Genomic DNA, 17,814 nt, shown 5'->3' on the forward strand with positions numbered 1-17,814 from the left:
TGCAAGGGCTAAAGTTTCACTGTTAATGAAAGGCTTTAAGCTTCATTTTCCCTGTTGCCAGTACGTTTGTTATTGCTTGCAGAATAATGTAAGAGTTCTCCACAGCTAGAGATCACGTGATATACATTAATTTTATTTTTGAGTTTGTCAAAACACTGACCCACCACATCAGTGAAACATAATTATATAGTAACCCCCAAAATTGGCAATATTGTGCACTGTTTCATAAAACCATGGAACTTTCCACATAATTAGAACTCCTCATGACATGTAATTTTAGATATAGTGCCATCGCTGAGTTGACCTTTGGTGACTTTTACGGCAACTTTTGTACAGAAAATTTATCATATTTCTCTTTAACTCCCTGAGGCGGTAATTAACTTGTTAAAACATGGTACCAAACAAAAGATCTTGTTGATAGAAACAATGTGGTTTTTATTTGAAGTCAATAGGTGATTTCATTACAAAGTTATGATCATTTTTACTAGCTGTAAAATGTGATAAAATTTACCTGCCCTCGAGGTGTGAATTACCTGTTGGCAGATAATTATGCATAAATTTATCAAATTTTGCAGCTAATAAAAATATTCATAACTTAAGAATGAAATCACCTATTGACTTCAAATAAAAACCACATTGTTTCTATCAGCAAGATCTTTTGTTTGGTACCATGTTTTAACAAGTTAATTACTGCCTCAGGGAGTTAAAGACAAAAATGATCAATTTTCTGTACAAAAATGGCAGTAAAGGTCACCAAAGGTCAAATCAGCAATGGCACTATATCTGAAAATACATTTATTGAGGACTACTATTTATGTGGCAAGTTTCATGGCTTTATGAAAAAGTGCACAACTTCTTGGTTGTGCCACTATACTAAATAGTCATGGTCTTACTATAGCAGAGCTTGACTGCAGTGAAAGACTTTGTTACTATGGTAACCAATCCTGGGGTACTAGTCTATATATCTATGACCATATATTCACGCTACTTCCTATATTACATAATACATCATTACCTGTGATGTCACATTTCCCTGTACAAGAGCCTCAACAAATAATTCTTGCTTGAATTGTTGAATGAAGTCCTATTAGCTATAATTAGTAACAAGATCACATGACACCTGATCACACCCACCCTTAATTTAGCCAATGATATTCCATCAATCACTTCCAGCTTGTCCACAGTCGACCAATTAACCAATTGAATAATCTTTAGCCTTGTTAGTCTGAGGAGAGGTGTAGTCGGTTGTCATAGTAACAGTGATGACATTACCTTGACAATTTTTTAGCCTTGATAGTCTCGTTATGATAAGACTTCTTCAACTCACTCTAATTGATGCACAACATGATAATAAAAACAATTTCTTTGTTACTTCACTTTACCACGTTCATTGTTCGTGGCTATAAATGTGACCAGATTTGCGAAAAGGGGTCTTCTACTTGCCAACTTTGACAACTCATAACTTCAGATTGGAAATGGCTATATTGATTTGAAATTTGGTCAGCATTGAGCACCAACATAGCTTAGGCCATACATATTTGAAAAGTTGTTGCTCGGACCTGACTGACCCAAAAAAAAATAGATCACGTAGCACCTTAAAAATTGCTGCAAAAGATCGAGATACTCTAATAGAACAGTCAGTTGACAGTTGGTACAATTTTGATCCTATTATAATGCTAGCTATCTGTAAACGTAAAACCAGCATGTTCCTCACCCCTGGCAAAGAAACTCTATGATAGCATCAGTGCAGTGCTCTAGCTATGTTTATCCGGCTTTAATAGTTATGTATTAGAAGGGATTTGATAGGTCTGCATAGTGACTTGCTGATCTATATATGGCTTGTAACCTATATATAGCTTGTAACCTATATATAGCTTGTAACCTATATATAGCTTGTAACCAGCATGTACATATCTAAAATAGTAATATTATAGTTAGCAAGCTTTTTTTTTTTTTTCTTTTTTTTTGCCTACTGACCGACCAATTTTGTTGTAAAATAAATCCAAGCAACAACTTTTCAAATAAGTATGGCCTTAGTGGATGGAGAAAGTTTCAATATGCTTCTTGAATACTGATCGAGTTATGGTATTCCAAGTTCATAGAATTGGATGTGTGTGGAAGATCCCTTTTTGCAAATCCAGTCACAAATGATGCTGTTGTACTAATCAAAGCTGTGCATTACTGTTGTCATGTATTGTATGATACACCAATCAGATTAATATACACCCAATTTAATGTCTCTTCACTGTAGCACATAATAATTCACCATTACATTTCATAAACACAATATGTTTACCAATCAATATTGACACTACTGTACACAACTGGTCTATACAGTTAAACCACGTGTATCAGATGATGGAGGGGTGCATGTAAGAGTGCATGTTATAAGACGTGCACGGTTAGTGAGACACTATTAAAGTTAATAGCACCATAGATACTAGAATGCATAACAGATTGGAAACACAATACATTTTACGGTTACGGGATCAGTACAGTCACGTGATTAATGGTAGCGTTACCAAGTGTACAAACTGCAGTTGTTCTTAACACTGAGACTACTATTACAGGTTTTATAAAGCATTAAATTATTGCTAAAGTATTCAGCTATTTGTTGGTTTGTGACTAAAGGGTAGTCGTTTTGTGCAACCAAAGGTGTGAAGGAAAGAACGCGAAGTTTGTGTTTACAAACTACTGTGGGGGTTTTAGTGTATAGGGCGTACTACATACGAAGTTCTAGAAGTGTTGAACAGTTTCGCCACATTGTAATGAGTGCACATAATTATTTTTAGCTCTGTACAGCAGTTACTTTCCGTAAACAAAGCAAAAGAATGGCTACATGACGGTAGTGGCTGTGGAGGTTTTCCTGGCTTTGTGAAAACGAGTCTACTGATACATGCTATACTAAAGAAAAGTTCATACACTTGAGAGTGCTAAAAAAATATGAACGAATTGAACAAGACACCTGTCGACAAAAATGTATTGTGCCTATTGAAAATGCTGCTGCGCCCCGTAAATGTCATCACGTGACCGTATCGAGCCCGTAACCGTAAAATGTATTGCGTTTCCAATCCATTATGTATTCTAGTATCTATGACAGCACAAACAATGTTTACTACACTAATCAAGTGTTGTTAAGCACCTCTAAAATAATTATCGTTTTAATGAGTAAAAGTGCTGTTTTGCTTCAAACCTTTCTGCGAAGGATTGACTGTGAAATGTTGTGGAGTGATCTTTACTGATTCATTGCTAGCTATAGGCCGCTATCAAAGACTGAGCTAACATTCACCCCAGCTGGACTATATACTCTCCCCAGTCTGGGATCACAGTTATTGAAAACTTCCAGAACCTGAAACCCCTCTGAAAATTTCTAGATCTGCCACTGTGATCTTTACCTTGATAGCAATGAAGGCATCTTCAGTAGCATCACATGACATCATGTGATCTATCAGTGTCTCCAGTAGCAACTAGAGAACCCATATCAACCGCACAACACTGCATGATCACACTTACAGAGATCTTGTGGTTGAAGCCATGTAACTTCATCACTAGGCCAGACTTCTCTGCTACTAGGGAGTAACTATGGAAACCACACTTCAAAACAAACACATCACCATAGTAACAGATCACCTCAGCTGTGCCACTTCAGCCTGATAGCCAACCTCAGCAACATTGTGTAATAACACCTCTATCATTAGGTCAAGTAGAGCGGAACTGTTAGACACAAAATGACAGACAAACACACAAACAGATGGACACACCCCTCAGGAGAATATGATGGTAATGGTGTTATGAAGTGAAGGTATGCACGGGCTATCATAGTTAACATAGCAACACCGTGGCAACATACCAACGCTACCTCTAGGCAGATTAAACACATCATCTTGTCTGTACCACAACTTGTAGTGGGGTGTGTCCTTGATCGCCTGAGGATGCTGTTGACAGTAGTCATGACAACAGGGTGCATAGCAATGGATCACATGATACCTTGGATACATGCTGTTCAGTAGTCTTCAGTTGAAAGTCAGTAGCTATGGTAACAACACAACACCTTAATAATATTGGCGCAATAATTTTAGAAATCTCTGACTTTAATAAGTAGTGATACCATATTGTCTTGCCAATCTGATACCAGTGCATTTTAGGTGTAAAATGTACCAATACTTTGGCAACATTACTCGCTAGATACAGCCAGTAATTCCAATACCACCAGCTACTAAACATGTATGGTCACTCTATAGAACTAACACTCTAATAGAACAATCACTTTTTGGTGTTTGGAGGATATGCTTTAATTATTGCCAATACAACTCCAATACTTTAGTGCACTATTAGGATCACATGTTACACTTAGTTACTCACGGATGAATGGGTTCTCTGATGGAACATGGAGGTCCGGGTGTAATGGCAGGTCTGGAGTATGGAAGATCACAATAATTCCATACCACATTCCTCACTCTTCCACTGCTCCATCCAATCAGCAGGAACATCTGTAAGGTGGGCAATATAAAGAATGATACAATTACTTATTAGTACTTGGTACACAAAATCTAAAAATTACATCAAGGACAGACAATGAGGTCCATTGGTGTTTGCTGTTTCAGTTGCCTAACAGAATACAAGCTGTGTGGGGACCACATACCTTGTACGCAGTAGCTGGCACCAAACCATGGCTCCTGTAACGTACACTCCCCACTAACCCGGGGAGACATGAGTACAATGTTTGCCGTCTCCGGGGTCAACATGTCTTGTGCCCTCTTGATTACCTAGTATGTGATGTCACATGACATCATGTAATGATCCCATGATCTCACCTCTGGTTGATAGTCAAACAGTAGGAAGCGTCCATTAAGGTAATGGTTGCTAGGATACAACTGTACGACATTAATGACATGGTATTAACCTTGCCACTTCACCTGCATGGCTTCTGAGACCCATTCAACATAGTCAACTGGTTCTTCCTAATAAGGTCAAGACTACAACTATTAACAAGACAATAGCTGCTAGAGAAGGTTGATCATCAAACATCACATGATCTCATAGTTCAACCCCAACACATCAGTATCAATACCAAGTATTCTAATGTGTGAATTGGTAGTGTATCCATGTGTGTCCCAGAACCCTCACAAACCTTCTTTCAGCCACCCCAACACAATACATTGCTCTATTACTGTAGCTGAAGCAAGTACTACATTATCGAATGTAAAAAAAAATCTCATACCAGGTGGAGGTCCCCAGACAGAATTAAAGTAATGCTATTTTCTTGTCTACTACTGCTCATGACTGTTCTATTAGAGTATCTCGATCATTTCACCATGACTGTTCTATTAGAGTATCTCGATCATTTCACCATGACTGTTCTATTAGAGTATCTCGATCATTTCACCATGACTGTTCTATTAGAGTATCTCGATCATTTTGCAGTTTAGAGTTGTACACTGCCAACCACACACACTAGGACTATTATTAGGCCTCCACTACTAGATCATGTGATCAACCTCCTCTGGACAACAGCTGAAAAATGACACTCACAGATTCCCGGAATTTGAAGTTACTATCGTCTAATGATTGTATTTCTTTGAATACCCTGAGGTGGATAGGTCATATGATCCATTAGCATGATCACATGAGCTGATACCTCAAGACAGTTTAATAACTAAACCAATGGACAGCTTGTAAAAATAATTAATCTGTTTAATTCTAAAGGTGCACATTATTACCCATACAAGTTCTCGCATGCCACCTTCCCAAGAATCAAACAGCAGCTGTTTGCTACAAGATCACTTGTAGCAGAAATGTACTTGTCTAGTTAAACTGTTCCCCCAGGTATCAGCTCAACACGTGTAGCCACTCCCCCAGGTATCAGCTCAACATATGTAGCCACACCCCTTACCTCTGCACAACTCCAACACTCTGCAACATCTTAATGTACTGGAACACAATTGAGCAGCACTGCAAGGGGAGGGGCTCAATACATCATGTGATCTCACTACACACACCCACCTCTACTATGTTATCATAACCCTTGTCCTATCAGTAACATGATCTGATAAATGTTACCATAAAAATTGACCTTCACCGTACTGTGATAACCAGTCCCAAATTCATACGATTTTATCACCATTATATTTTATCCCCACCATTAAGCCAGCAGAGCCAGTATATAGGGAGAGTGACATTGAACTGCTATCAGGCAAGCTACCACAGCTGGAATCTGGAGCTTCTGCTAAACTTAAACAACAATGCCTTCTCACCAGCAATAATATTTCAAATGTGTACCCCACTAGTAACCTGTGACCACATATAACTCCCTCTCGTCATTGTGAAACTAATAGAACTCTACACAGGACGAAAACAGTTATATAACTTATCAACTTGTAAAGTCTACGAGACTGGTTATCACAGAGGTGGTCACTTTACTTACAGTAAGAGTTATACAACATTGGAACAATGAGTGGCTTGTGTTGAGCTCAAAGCCCTGGCCAGAATTACCAGCCTCCAAAAAAGTAGCATAATGTCTACAATGATGATAAGAACACTTGATAATATCCTCTACACACACTACAGTACAGTACCACCCCATACTACACCACTACCCCATACTACACCACTACCCCATACTACACCACTACACCACTACCCCACACTACACTACTACCCCACACTACACCACTACCCCACACTACACCACTACCCCATACTACACCACTGCCCCACACTACACCACTACCCCATACTACACCACTACCCCATACTACACCACTACACCACTACACCACTACCCCATACTACACTACTACTCCACACTACACTACTACCCCATACTACACTACTACCCCACACTACACCACTACCCCACACTACACTACTACTCCATACTACACTACTACCCCATACTACACTACTACCCCACATTACACCACTACCGCATACTACACTACTACCCCATACTACACTACTACCCCATACTACACCACTACCCCATACTACACCACTACCCCATACTACACCACTACCCCATACTACACCACTACCCCATACTACACTACTACCCCATACTACACTACTACCTCATACTACACCACTACCCCATACTACACCACTACCCCATACTACACCACTACCCCATACTACACCACTACCCCATACTACACCACTATCCCATACTACACTACTACCCCATACTACACTACTACCCCATACTACACTACTACCCCATACTACACTACTACCTCATACTACACTACTACCCCATACTACACTACTACCCCATACTACACTACTACCCCATACTACACTACTACCCCATACTACACTACTACCCCATACTACACTACTACCTCATACTACACTACTACCCCATACTACACCACTACCCCATACTACACTACTACCTCATACTACAGTATAGGAACACACAACTTAATAGCTCCTCAGAGACATGGGGGAGAGTGGCAGGGGGCGGGGGTGGGGTGACTAGTTGTGGACAAAATATTACTATTAGTAGGTAACACCAGTTAGGACCTAACACTTAACACTATAGCTGGTTAGGTGATATTTATTTAGAGTGAAGTGTGCAAAGTAAGAGGGAAAGGTTTGCCCTTCTGAGATAGAATCTGAGAGTTTATAATTGATACTTGTTTGACTGCTCTATTAAGGTGGGTTGACCTTGATATATCTAATCCATACTGTATACAATGGAACCTCTCTTTGTGGTCCCTACTAATACTATACAGTACTGTACAGTACTATTGTACTGTATAATAACAGATTGAAAAGATGAAGTTAATAGATACCCAGGAAATTTTACAGACCTCGTGAAATTTAATGTTCTCTCAATTTTACTCTCTCTCCTTTCTGCTCACTGTTTACAGGATACTGCTGTAAACGATGAAAGAGGAAATGTGCCACAATCTTATGTTCCAAATAATTCACCTCACCAGTTTACGGCAAGAAAATAGTTCCACTTGTGGTTAAGGCAATTACCAACAAGATTGTAACTGCTCAGTATTAGTATTAACGTAACACTTGTATCCAGCCCCCTTGAAGGTATCCAGCCCCCTTGAAGGTATCCAGCCCCCTTGAAGGTATCCAACCACCCTGAAGGTATCCAGCCCCCCTGAAGGTATACAGTACAATAACACTGAAGAGTTTAGTAAGAGGCAAACAACACTGTGCTGTTGTTTATTATGATGTCACAACTTGTATGATGTCAGCTTGACCTCAGATATATTACTATTGTAATATCCAATATACTAGGTATGTTACACAACTACACTCACTTTTTCTTCAACAAAGCCATTATACTGCCAGTTCCTTCATGTCCGACCAGCCAGCTGATGTAGTGAAGTGGCTTCACCCTAAATAAGGTCATGTGACACAAAGGTCACTATCTAGAGGTCACCATTACTTGTACTGGTCTTGTAATGGAGGGAGGCACCATGTAATGTGTAACTCATGGGTATCCTTTATCGGTGACACTGTAAACAATGACCATATTAGGATAATAGTGACATGGATATGATACCTGACCTTTGTATAAACGACAAAATGAGTTGTCAAATGGTTTCTGTGGTGATGTAGTGTAACCATGACAACGGTGATAAAAAGCTGACTTACTGGACAAGTGGAGAACGATGGACGTGGTCTATCACTAAGGCAACAACAGGTTGACATAGCAACAACAGACACGTACTCACCAGTTAGGTATTCCACTAAATGACTCAGTTACCCAACGCTCCAGATCACCTAAACTATCTGTAGTACAACACAAATGGTGTAAGGGTCAGTGTATACAATAGCATTGGTCTGATATGGCTAAGCTAGCTATTACACTACTAAAATCAGTGACAAAATTTTAGAATGGGTTTAGACCCTGAGAAATATATTTCAAGTCAAACCGAGTCTTGCAGTAAAAGATTCAGAGCACTCTGCCGGTAATATTACTACACTTTGCAGTAATTAAACCTTACTATGGATGTTTCAAGCATATTTCGTAGGCAAACAACAACATATATAGCCGGCTACCTGTACACGACTTTCACATACATCAATTGTTGTTGTTACGCACAAACATCTACCACAAATTATTATTGACATTACATTGTTAACACCCCTAATTAAAGCTCACCTTGTGACATTACAGCCAGTGTCATATACTTGGAGCAGTAGTACTGGGAGTAGAACTGTTTGACTCTATCATGTGTGTTGATACCCTGAGGGTGTGTGTGTGAGATCATGTGAGGTCACATGATACTCACCTGTTCACTAGGGTTCTTTTTCAATGACACATGGTTACCTGTAGTGGATCATGTGATCCAGTGATAATGTAATATTATGTCATCACTTACCCCACAGAAAGTTAGCCATGGGATGGTTGTCAACGGCAATATGACTCCATAACTGTTGTAGTCTGCACCCATCAACCTGACTGGCCAAGTGGAACTCTGGTGGGATGGTTACCATGGTAACCAATGAACATAACATCCACACATACAGGGGATGGTTGATCATCAAACATCACATGATTTCACAGTTCAACCTAACACCTCATGATTAATACAAAACCGTGGGGGTGGCTGAATGAAGTTCTGTGAGAGTTCCAGGAACCCAACATCATTATCAATACCACATCAATGGTACATGCCAGAGGAGCACATCATAACCCTTTGATGTGTGATTACACTACCAAATATGGCACCAGGTGTACGTTAAGGGTTGTTTACTAGCTAGGAAAGCAATGTGTTGCGTTGGGAAGGTTTGTAAGAAGTGCATTAGGAAGGTTTGTAAGGGAATAGTTCAACATTTCTTTGAGGTCATGAGATGACAGATGACGTATCAACCACCTCTTATCTACATACCACTGTCAACAGCTTCAATCTCACGGTCCACACTTGACTGGTTGAGAAGCGGGTGTACAAAGAAATGTGCAAACCTGTTGTTACGAAGACAATGTGACACAACCACCAGGATCACATGATCATACTCACATGTCCAGTCCCTCCTGAAAGTGTTCTGGTGGGATACTGAACTGGAATATTGTCTGTGGAATGAAGTATGTAGAATAGAGTATGAAAACTGGTAGCTAAATACCACATAGGCTAATATTTGACAAGTAACATTTTAAACATTTGGGCTTGATAAACTCTACTTTCAACATTTTCATCAATAAAGAAATCAACAACAGTGAAGAACACTCGGAGATGACTATAATTTGTTTAGTGAGGAACATCTGACTGTTCTATTAGAGTTAAGTCACAAAACCATTTATAACATGATTTTGAATCAAGACATTTGACATCAAAATTGAATCCAGACATTTTGACATCAAGTCAATGGTGAAACCATTGCAATGTGCAGTTACATCTTTGAACCATTAAAAGCATTTATCCAAAATTTGAATTGGCTGCTCTATTAGAGTATTTCAATATATAATTGTATGGGCTTCAGCATACGGAACATTTTCTGAACACTTTTATGATTTCCTGACACCATCAAGGATATTAACATTATTATAGTTACACATGTTACCATAGTAACCATACCCGTTCACAGTCAGTAGAGGCATTGCTATAGCCACCATGTTTAGTGATGAAGGCATCAAATCCATTCTCCTCGGGATACTTGTTGCTACCCATGAACACCACTAGTTGTCAATGGTGATGATAAGAGTAACCAATAGAATTACAGTATTTACTGTGTTCTAAGAAATGAGCCAATCCCTGCACATCCTTTGGGTCTGAGAAACTGCCAACACCCACACACAGTGCAGCTGCTGATTGATTACTTCCTGGGGGTGTGTCCTCATCACATGATCCAGCTGAACTAGCATCACCTGACATCATAATATATAACATAACATGGTTGATGTAGTAATTGAGGAATGTTGTCCTACCCCTAGGGCCTGGCCACTGGTTAAGATTAGTATGCCACAACTGATGGTTAGAATGAGCCTGCTCACTGATCAATTACCAAGGCAGCAATTCACCACGATTGTGGATCATATGAATTGTGTTGATACCCTACTGCCTCTTTTACACATTTCCAAAGTGAAACACAAATAGCAAAATGGAGCAGCAAATATCAATCTTTACTCTCTGTGGCAGTGCTAAGTGTTCCCAATCATTCTATCAAAGCCGTTAATGTCTGTCTTATACCAGAAAATAAGCTAGCAGTAGTAAATAATTCTACTTAAAACCTTCCTGCGCTGCCATATGTTCTGCGAAGCCTCGTATTTAAAGAATGGATGATCCTAGAATTTGCTGCTGAGACTGGTACAGGAATCCATTCGGATTGCAATATACTCTAATAGAAGAGTCACATTTTTATGGAAAAACAGATGGCACATGGTTGACTTCCAAGTGTAGGTTAGAGACCTAGCACGAGGATCTTTGTGGATTTTAAAAACCGAGCGAAGCGAGGTTTTTAAATATGCAAAGATCCAAGGGCGTGGTCTCTAACTGACTTAGAAAATGTATGCATTATATATGGGCATATAGGTGGAGTCATTGTGGGATTGGGTTATATGTCATACTGACATCGTCGTGCAATGTTAAAAATAATAATCACGGAAGACTGAACATGTTTTTGTTGAAGTGTTGAAAAAAATCGAAGCTCACACCGCTTCCTTTCGCAAGTTAGACTAATTGGATCTGGGACAGCTGGGAAACAGCAGTGATCGATAATGTCAAGCCTGGTTAGCGGTAGCCAGTGCCTATGGCGTCACAGCAGTATAAGGAACACGTGTGTCAAAGAAGCAGCTTGTGTGGATTTATACGATGGGAACAAGTTGTCACAAGTTGTGCCTTCAGTGGTGCCACAGTAGCACGAAGAACAGGCATGGTTTATAATATGGACCACACCCACATTACACGTAGCAAAAAATAACGTTCTACAAGGAAGCTTACCTAGTTAGCTCTTGGTAAAGTCCATCCATAGTTTAATAGACGACGAAAACAGCCATAAAACACTCTAGAAACAGATGGGCGCTAAACAGAATTTTCCGTGATATTTTTGGACTTTTCCATTCATCATGACAAACGTACGTACAACGTTAGATCGTACCTCCCATAATCGAATTCTTTTACGTATGCCTATAAAATGAATAGAGTGGTTAAGCACATGTTGGCCTGGGTGACTGGTCACCCACTGCAGGCTATCAGCCTGATTATGCTTGGAGGGAGCATTGCAAATCAATGATCGAAAGTGAGATTTGTGATGCTTGAGGTCTTTTCTACTAGCAGGTTACTAACCATTTTAAGAACCTGCTAGCAGGTCTCTTAGTGGATTTTAAAGACCTCATTATCCTCCAAAGATCAAAGCATATTATGCATACCATTTTCTAATGACAATAAAACATCTAACAGGAGACTACATTCAGCTGGTGATGTCTTACAAGTCAACCAAATTCACTCTGGAGTGGATGCACAAATGCATTAGGTGCACTTAACAAAAATGTGTGGCAGAAATCCATTATCACAAGTACACGAAAAAAATTGGAATTTTCAACTAGAGTAGGGACCATAGCACATCAATAAAAAGTACTGCAGTAGTCCATGATATTAAATCATAGTAAAACAATAAGAAGTGTTATATCTCTACTGTGCATTTCTATTTTGGTATCTTGAGCACAGTAGGGATATAATACTTCTTATTGTTTTACTGTGATCTAATATCATGGACTACTCCATCTTGTTTCAGTACTTTTTATTGATGTACTATGGTCCCTACTCTAGCTGAAAATTCCAAAATTTTTCATGTACCTGTTTGTTATTTTTTTGCAAATAATTTTATTATGACTGGTGAACCCACGCATACCACATCTGAAATGGCACCGCGTGCCCCAGCTATATCAATTATTGTCTGAAAAGTGAAATATCCATTATGCTTCGTTGTCAGCTATGTTCAACCCGTTACACAGCACTTCAAATCAAGAACTGTTTTAAAGCACCTCTACAATCCACTCATACCAAAAGAAAGAAATAGTGCCGCTCAGCCCAATTATACTAATAATCGTCTGAAAAGTGAAGTGTCCATTACATTTCGCCGTCAGCTATGTTCAACCCGTTACACAGCATTACGAATCAAGAACTGTTTGAAAAGTACCTCTGCAATCATAATAGCCACTATGAAAAATACAGACGATTTCCGTTTTGAAGGGAAGCCATCATGTGCTACCGCCAAATCGACACCTTTCACTGTTAGCAAAGATGAATGAGATTGACACTGGTAAGTCCATGAAGAATGCATAGTACGTACTGCGGTATGCCAAAAGGCACCTCTGGGGCCAAAGCGACGTCAGTGAAAAAATCAAGCCTGTAGCCTTAGCCGTTATCGAGTTACGCTTGTCTGAAGGCATCAGTCAGTCAGTCACTATAGAAAATCTGTTGAATAAAAAACTTTTAAAATCCGTAACAACTTGTTGAAAGCATTTCAGGTTGATCTGAAAGCTTAGTTTTACGTAACCAATACTGCCTCATGGTCGTCTGGGAAAATTGAGGCTGGTTTTTGGGTGATGTTATTTCGTGGACCACACCTACTCCTTTGTGGTCCCTACTATACAGTTAGTATCGTACTGTATGATAACACATTAAAATTGCATTTCAATTCTGTCATGGCAGATGTATGGATAGTTTAACCACTACAGTGTTACATTGACCAATCATGAGGTATTAATATACTAGAAGGATGAAAACATAGCTGGCCTGGTTTGTGATATTATGATAAAAGTCCACCTATTGCTAGAAGGCTGAGAATGTGGCCAGTAAGCTTTCTAGTTAAATGGTGGTTTGCTAATGCATTTTTAAAGCCTCTGGTTATGCAAGTATATCATCTCATAACAATGATTTTATCCACATTGACATCACAACGGTGATATATAGTGTGAGGACTTTTACAGAAGGGTATTGGGTGTTTTGCTATGATGACGTTTATATACTGCAGCAAGGGGCAAGGTGAGGCACATACTTACAAGACAAATGCACACACTTAGGTCTGGTCTGGTTTCAGCTGATGGGATCATTTATCATCGCCACATAACACTAACTCTTCATGGTTATATGTCATAAAAGCCACAAAACTACTACAGATGAATACATGACAAAGCCCCCACACTAACATGGCCATTTTGTCAATTACAACGTCTAAGGTCAACGTCTAAGGTCAACGCTACAACAGCAGAACACAATGAAATGCACAATTTTTCCAGCACCTGCCACCTGTACAAATGTCACATGAATGCCACACCTGTGATGTCACATGCAACTGCTCTACTACGAGGCGAGGGGAGGGGGGGGGGGGGGGGGGGGGGGGTTGAGTGTCACAAGCTAGTTTGCTGTATTTTCTGACATCATAATTAATCTATTGTCTGACATTGCAGGGGGTGGGGCATAAATATAAAATTGATAGGTCCAGCTTAACACTAGTCTTCATGTACTAGCCATAGCTCCACCCACACAAGGGGTGGAGCTAATGTGCAGCACGTGATGCACTGTACCTTGATCATTAGTATCCTCCTCGTTATCAGACACGTCAAGCGCCTCTTCTTTCGAGTGTGATAAGTCGGACTCCTCTTCTTTAGACTGATCTGATATCAGCAATGCAGTGATCCCATTGGCTAGAGTTATCACCCTACAATACGCCAGTAACACGTGTGACGCACACAGCACGTGCTCATCACTGCTAACTTATAGTCGCGAGGATCATATGGCGACTTTGTCACCTCGTGTTGCGCCTCCGACATCATCGTCTCCTGTATCAATCGATTGTGGTAGTTAGTAGTTAGCGCGCGCCTCGAGGGGTTTTGTAAGCAGAAAATTTACTAGGTTGAATCTGCACATTTTAAGAAAAAGGATGACGTGTCCGATGACGTGTCCCTTTTTGTGATAAAATGTAACACACCAGTGCATTGATTGATTGCTGCACAGTAGCTAATTATTATTACTAAAGGGGAAAAAGGCATAGCTAAGCCTGTGACTGAATCCTGCTCATGTACAAAAAGAAATAAATCATTAGGGATGATAATTATCAAATAAAATCTTGAAGTTATTTACTGAATTAGTTGACAGTACTTCGTTAGGTAGATTATTCCAAGCATTTATTGATCTTATCAGTAGAGAAGAAATTACTTCCGTTCAAACAGACTCGATCTTTGCGCATGTCATGGCTTGAATAATAGTTGAGACTGTGTCCTCGTTACACTACACAATTGTTGGTGAAAAAACACTTCAGACTGTAAACTGACATTGCCATGTACAGTGTTGGGAGTAACGCGCTACTTATGTAACGCGTTACGTAATATTATTACTTTTGTGGTAACAAAGTAATATAACGAAATACGCTATAAAAACAGGTAATATAACGCAAGCTACTTTACTTACAAATGTAATGCGTTACCTAAGTAATATAGTTACTGTAACGAATCTAATATTACGTAATATTATTACTACAAGTAACGAAGTTACTAATCTCGTTAGTTATCCTCTGAGTAATGCTCAGCCACAGCGAAGTAACGAGGCCTACTGAATGAAGCTTATTCACCAGCTTCTTACTTATAACCAAAATTTGCATATTGTCCAACAGCGCAATCATGTCACGTGATAAGGTGATAGTTTCACACGTGACAGCTTAAGGCTGTGGACACAAAGTAATATAATATGTAATATTATTACAGTTACTTTATTTTATCGGTAATATGTAACTGTAACTAAATAGTTCAGTTGCAAGTAATATGTAATATGTAACTAGTTACTTTTACAAAGTAACTTGCCCAACACTGGCCATGTACACCATCAACATATCTGCATGATGTCTTAAGATGGTGAAGGAAGATTTAGAGCACTTAGATGATTATCATAATGCTTATTCTAAATTTAAAAGTTCTGGAATACATTTTGTAGCTCTCTTTGTTCCTTTTCCAACATCTGACAGTCCAGTGGCGGATCCAGGATGGGGCATTTGGGGCAAATGCCCCCCCTTCAAGAAATTGCATACAAGATCGAGATACTCTAATAGAGCAGTCAATTACTCTAATAAAGCAGTCACAATGTTCATGAGGCAGTGTAGCTTACCTATGAAGCTATAAATAGGATTTTATTTTAGATAACAGACGTGATATAGTTGGTAAGGATAACTAGCTATTATTGCCGTGACCTTTTTTTTTTTTTTTTTTTTTTTTTTTTTTTTTTTTTTTGGTCTTCAACTGGTTTTCAGCAAGTTTTTTGGTCTTCAACTGTTTTTCAGAAAGGTGCCCCCCCTCTTTCCAAACTCTGGATCCGCCCCTGCAGTCACCAATATAATTAGGTCCCCAGACAACATTGATATACTCAATCACCGGCCTTACTAGAGATTTATAAAGTATAAGAAGTGATCTGGTGTTTAGCGAGTTGAATGTTCTTTTAATAAGTCCTAAAATACGATTAGCTTTGGTTGTAGTAGCAGTTGTTTGACTATGAAATTTCAAATTAGAATCAATTATTATTCCCAAGTCTTTATACTCAGACACAATTTGTAATGGTTTACCAACCATGAAATATGTATAACACGGGTTAGTGTTCTCCAGATGCATGATCACCACCAAAGTTAAGTAGCCACTTCCTAGACCATTCCTTTAATAATAAAAGATCTTGTTACAGTTGTGTAGAACTTTGTTGGTTAACAACTGGACAATATATCTTGACATCATCTGCAAACAACAATGCTGGAGATGTTATCACATTTGGGAGGTCACTTAATATAGTAATAAATTAGCTACCCGTACCCCCATCATGTCAGGCTGGCCTGGCGTGGAATTTTCTTCTTCATTCAGCAGTTTTCGGTTACAGGTTTCTGACTCCTTGCTTCACAGGCTTACTGTTAGCCTCCTTGCAGGTCATTCTGTGAATACTATCCCACTAGGCATCTAGTAACAACACATACTAAACTGTTTCACGGTCTAGTGTTCCTGCATAAGTTTCCATAACTTTTACTATATGAAATAGTGACATAGTGACTCGTAATATACCCTGATATGCCTCCACACTTTTACAGTGCTCCAGAGAAACATCATGCAGCCCACCACAAGGTTATCTAAAGATTTTAGGATAATGTAGTTTATGGTAACACCTTCCTTGCAAGTAGCATGACATATCTGTGACTGCATTAGGAAGGATAATGTAGTTTATGGTAACACCTTCCTTGCAAGTAGCATGACATATCTGTGACTGCATTAGGAGGGATAATGTAGTTTATGGTAATACCTTCCCTACAAGTAGCATGACATATCTGTGACTGCATTAGGAGGGATAATGTAGTTTATGGTAATACCTTCCCTACAAGTAGCATGACATATCTGTGACTGCATTAGGAGGGATAATGTAGTTTATGGTAATACCTTCCCTACAAGTAGCATGACATATCTTGGACTGCATTAGGAGGTGATAACAAATGCTTTTTAAGTTGAGTGATTCTACCCTTAATTGTCACGAACAACTGAACTCAATACAGATTCACATGATTTACCAAATAGTGCAGTAGTCCAGTCTAGTATGATTAAATGATTTTACTAGTACAAGCCTGCAACAGTTTACCTGTTTTTTGTCTTACTAATTGGTTGTGATGATGGTATCATATTGCTTTGTCTCCTTTATAAATAAGTAACAACCGTGACACAGTACACACTGTAGAGTAGTGTCTATTTTTTATACTTTTATATTTGTCACTCATCAATAGCTCTCTGTACAAAGTACCCCCACTATTTTTGCCATTTTTTTTTATTATGACGTGATTGCGGATAAGGCTGATAATAATATCACAGTCCCAGAAAACAAGCATGAAGGG

General features: G+C 39.1%; 1 protein-coding gene across 1 annotated transcript in view; it reads right to left on the bottom strand.

The window, feature by feature from the left end:
• Positions 1–14,784, bottom strand: part of LOC136257063 (nardilysin-like) — a 20,152-nt gene extending 5,368 nt beyond the window's left edge. Inside the window, exons 1-32 of the mRNA XM_066050176.1 lie at positions 14,685–14,784; positions 14,495–14,628; positions 10,697–10,834; positions 10,545–10,645; positions 9,990–10,042; positions 9,861–9,934; positions 9,351–9,446; positions 9,261–9,298; positions 9,131–9,215; positions 8,700–8,757; positions 8,620–8,653; positions 8,533–8,569; positions 8,411–8,480; positions 8,283–8,360; positions 6,425–6,518; positions 6,004–6,030; positions 5,894–5,952; positions 5,533–5,587; positions 4,917–4,961; positions 4,815–4,874; positions 4,643–4,766; positions 4,458–4,490; positions 4,363–4,413; positions 3,988–4,031; positions 3,860–3,935; positions 3,762–3,813; positions 3,631–3,714; positions 3,514–3,580; positions 3,396–3,467; positions 1,273–1,328; positions 1,135–1,225; positions 1,016–1,084 (exon numbers count right to left, since the gene is read on the bottom strand). Coding sequence (XP_065906248.1) covers positions 1,016–1,084; positions 1,135–1,225; positions 1,273–1,328; positions 3,396–3,467; positions 3,514–3,580; positions 3,631–3,714; positions 3,762–3,813; positions 3,860–3,935; positions 3,988–4,031; positions 4,363–4,413; positions 4,458–4,490; positions 4,643–4,766; positions 4,815–4,874; positions 4,917–4,961; positions 5,533–5,587; positions 5,894–5,952; positions 6,004–6,030; positions 6,425–6,518; positions 8,283–8,360; positions 8,411–8,480; positions 8,533–8,569; positions 8,620–8,653; positions 8,700–8,757; positions 9,131–9,215; positions 9,261–9,298; positions 9,351–9,446; positions 9,861–9,934; positions 9,990–10,042; positions 10,545–10,645; positions 10,697–10,834; positions 14,495–14,628; positions 14,685–14,743 — 2,214 coding nt within the window. The 5' untranslated portion in view covers positions 14,744–14,784. The remainder of the gene's footprint in view (positions 1–1,015; positions 1,085–1,134; positions 1,226–1,272; positions 1,329–3,395; positions 3,468–3,513; positions 3,581–3,630; positions 3,715–3,761; positions 3,814–3,859; positions 3,936–3,987; positions 4,032–4,362; positions 4,414–4,457; positions 4,491–4,642; positions 4,767–4,814; positions 4,875–4,916; positions 4,962–5,532; positions 5,588–5,893; positions 5,953–6,003; positions 6,031–6,424; positions 6,519–8,282; positions 8,361–8,410; positions 8,481–8,532; positions 8,570–8,619; positions 8,654–8,699; positions 8,758–9,130; positions 9,216–9,260; positions 9,299–9,350; positions 9,447–9,860; positions 9,935–9,989; positions 10,043–10,544; positions 10,646–10,696; positions 10,835–14,494; positions 14,629–14,684) is intronic.
• Between the last annotated feature and the right edge of the window lie 3,030 nt (positions 14,785–17,814).

The sequence above is a fragment of the Dysidea avara genome, chromosome 5 (genome assembly GCF_963678975.1).
Source record: "Dysidea avara chromosome 5, odDysAvar1.4, whole genome shotgun sequence".
NCBI lineage: Eukaryota > Metazoa > Porifera > Demospongiae > Dictyoceratida > Dysideidae > Dysidea > Dysidea avara.